Source organism: Amaranthus tricolor, chromosome 17 (assembly GCF_026212465.1).
Source record: "Amaranthus tricolor cultivar Red isolate AtriRed21 chromosome 17, ASM2621246v1, whole genome shotgun sequence".
Classification (NCBI taxonomy): Eukaryota; Viridiplantae; Streptophyta; class Magnoliopsida; order Caryophyllales; family Amaranthaceae; genus Amaranthus; species Amaranthus tricolor.
Window position 1 is genome coordinate 10,834,849 of NC_080063.1, and position 3,001 is coordinate 10,837,849.

At 33.4% G+C, this 3,001-nt stretch overlaps 1 protein-coding gene across 1 annotated transcript; it reads right to left on the minus strand.

Annotated features, from left to right (window-relative positions):
• Nucleotides 1-2,201: 2,201 nt before the first annotated feature.
• On the minus strand, nt 2,202-3,001 carry LOC130803737 (uncharacterized). The gene is made up of 2 exons (XM_057667937.1): nt 2,939-3,001; nt 2,202-2,747 (listed from the first exon to the last, which is right to left on the minus strand). The coding sequence occupies exons 1-2, from the start codon at nt 2,999-3,001 to the stop codon at nt 2,202-2,204; spliced, it is 609 nt and encodes a 202-aa protein (XP_057523920.1).

Consider the following 3,001-nt stretch of genomic DNA (forward strand, 5'->3'; position numbering starts at 1 on the left):
ATATCGACAATTTTGTCCCCCCTAGCTCAAAATCTTGGCTTCGCCTCGGAGTTAGACTACTAATGTACGACCAAGACCCCATTTAGCGTTAAGGATTTGAGTTGTAACTAATACCCAAAAAATGTTAGATTATACGCTAAGTTGTGAAATTTCGTTTTTACCCTTATCTTCTTTCCTGAAAATACAGTAACTTTTTTTCCTTAAAATTCCACAAAATATTATTATACTTTTGGAATTTAAGTTGTTGTAACATTAATGATAGAAAAAACCTTAGTATACGTTAAGTTGTGAAATTCCAAAAGTACAATGTTATTTTGTAGAAATTTTTGAGATTTGCTACCACTCGTCTTCCGCAAAAGTTTATTGTTGCCATGTATGATATCCTTTTTAAAATTCTTCACTAGGATTAATAGACATGACTTCTTCTTCCTCCCTCTTACGGTCTTACCAGTCAATTGCAAAACAACATGTGGCATGGACCCATGTTTTTGAACCTCTCGACCGTTTGAAAGATAAGGTCACGCACTTTTGGATGAACAACATGTTTTAGGTCATTGTTAACAAAGAAATCGTTTGTGCCCATGAACTTTTTTAAGTCTGTCCATTTTATTTTGCAATAATTTTCTTTTATCCAAATGTTTTCATTACTTTATTTTATTCACATCCGCATATTTCAACTCTTCTTTAATATCATCCACACAATTTACATTGTCGTATCATTTTCTTAATCTTCAAAAGGGATTGCTGGAGTAATGCTTTGTAGATTATATGGGTATATGGAAAATTAGTTCATTTTGCTATTTTAGTTTTTTATATTGGCATAAAAAGATAATGGTCAAACCGTCTAATGCTAGTATTTGGTGAATTAGTTGGTTGAAACACTTTACGATCTGTTAGATAATCGTTACTAAATGATGAAAATGAGAATGATTTGTAGTGTAAGTTTTAATGATATGTATCATGTCATTCCTATAGTAATGAAAGTTTGATCTTAAATTTTTTTTTTCACAATTTTTCATTACCACCAATTAACACATGTTCAAATAGTAATGCATTGGAATAAATTTTGTGAAGAAAATAAGGTTGTTGAAAGAATATAACCATGACCATTAAACTTGTCAATTAGATATATTCCTACAAAATTAAACTATTTTTTCATTACCATTTTTACCATTTAGTACCGATAACCAAACGAGTCGTTAATGTTATGAATAAGCATTTTTTGAACAGGTTGCTCCTAATAATGAGCTCAACCCAAATAGTAGAACAAGTTAATAAATTATCTTTTCAAGTCATTCACTTCAATGAGCTACCAGTCATCTGGAATCGGTTGTTTTGTCAAACATTTCTATGTATCGTCGTACCTCTATGAAATTTACCGGAATTGAGGAACTCTCTTGTCTAGCGGTGATTGACTTGATAGATTTTTAAGAACTAAGAAGAGGGGGTAATTAAAGTGCACACGATATTATTACAAAAAATTTATTTTAAAATGAAATTAGGGATGGGCATGGGTCTTGAATTCTAAGGATCTAAATTCGGATCTGGGTCTATGACTTAGGGTCCGGGTTCAAGTCCAGGTCTACACGTTTAAGACCTAGATCCGACCCATGGACCAATTTACAATTTTTTTAAAAAAAATTATATACTAGGATCTGGATATGGGTCTTGCTGAACCCGACTCAGATCTGATCCATGCCCATTCCTAAATGAAATAATTGTTTTTCAAATCAAAATCAAACTCTATAATGAAATGAATGAAGCACATCCCTTACTATTGACTTATATAATTTTATCTTGGAAGAAAATGTAACACAACTTTCCTATAGTAACAATATTACGAAAAATACGAAAAGCAATGTCTAAGTAATAATTTAACTAATTGAAATTTATATTTCATTTTTGACTTTATTTGTAATACTTGTGATTTCATAGAGACTTTCAACATACATTTAACAATTTTAAAGATAAAACAATAATTTAACACACGACAATCAATTACCCCAACACCAATAAGGCAATAAGTATCCTTTCACCTAGATTAGTGTTCCAATTAACAGAGTAATTGTTTTAATTTGACCCGTGAAAGCAAACAACATGCACAAATCTACATAAATAAAAATACACGTGGGAACCAAATAACAACATCCAATTTATTCATCAATAATACAAAACAACTGAACCATGGATGACCTTATTTATTAAGCACCAAGAAGAAGAGGGATGGACCGGATGTCGCATTTAGGAGGTTCCTGAGCAATATCAAGGTAAGGGAACCACGGACTTGGACCCTTGTCCGAATCAAACTGAAGAAAACTGACGAACCCCTGTCCCACTGCTCGAACACTTTTGATTGTCATCAGCTCGCCAACTTGACCACCATTAACAAACAGTGTAACCGTCACACCTTTCACGTTTGTTAGCTGCTGGTATGATATTGTGGCCGATATCTCGGGCTCGCACACGACTATATTTTTGACGCCAAACATTGAACGAGTCACTTGACAAACACCGTATAATTGAATCGTAAGCTTGTACGAGAAATCGCTGTTGCTTACGCAACTGAAGCTTTTCACATTGTCGGGGAAAATTCCCGTGGGTAATTCGTAACGACGTAATATATCCGGGATTGAATTAAATCCAGGAAATCCAGGGCAGTTTGAAAGGGCAGAGGATAATGATGTTAGATAAAGGTAGAAAAGAGCAAGAAAGATGGAGATTTTGGCTTGTTGGGTTATTCCCTCCCCCTTGGAGGAAGGCCCAATTAATATTTTAATTATGGGTTTAATAATAATGGGCTAACAATTATAATATTATTTGTTAATTTATAAAAAAAAAAAAAAATTAAAAACTATAAATACCAAGGAAAATAGGGCAGCAGTTATATAATAAGATTCAGCAATCAAAAAAATTTTTTCACGCACAAAAGAAAAAAAACAGACCAGGAGCGAGGAGAAAAGGTATCGCGGCGTGACTTTTCGGCGATCCGATCGAAGGCCAT

Excerpts from the sequence above, each read along its gene's own strand:
- LOC130803737 (XM_057667937.1), bottom strand. The coding sequence starts at position 3,001 with ATGGCCTTCGATCGGATCGCCGAAAAGTCACGCCGCGATACCTTTTCT. Across the intron at positions 2,748-2,938 it reads TTTCTCCTCGCTCCTGGTCT|GGGGAGGGAATAACCCAACA; the intron begins GTTTTTTTTCTT and ends CCTTCCTCCAAG.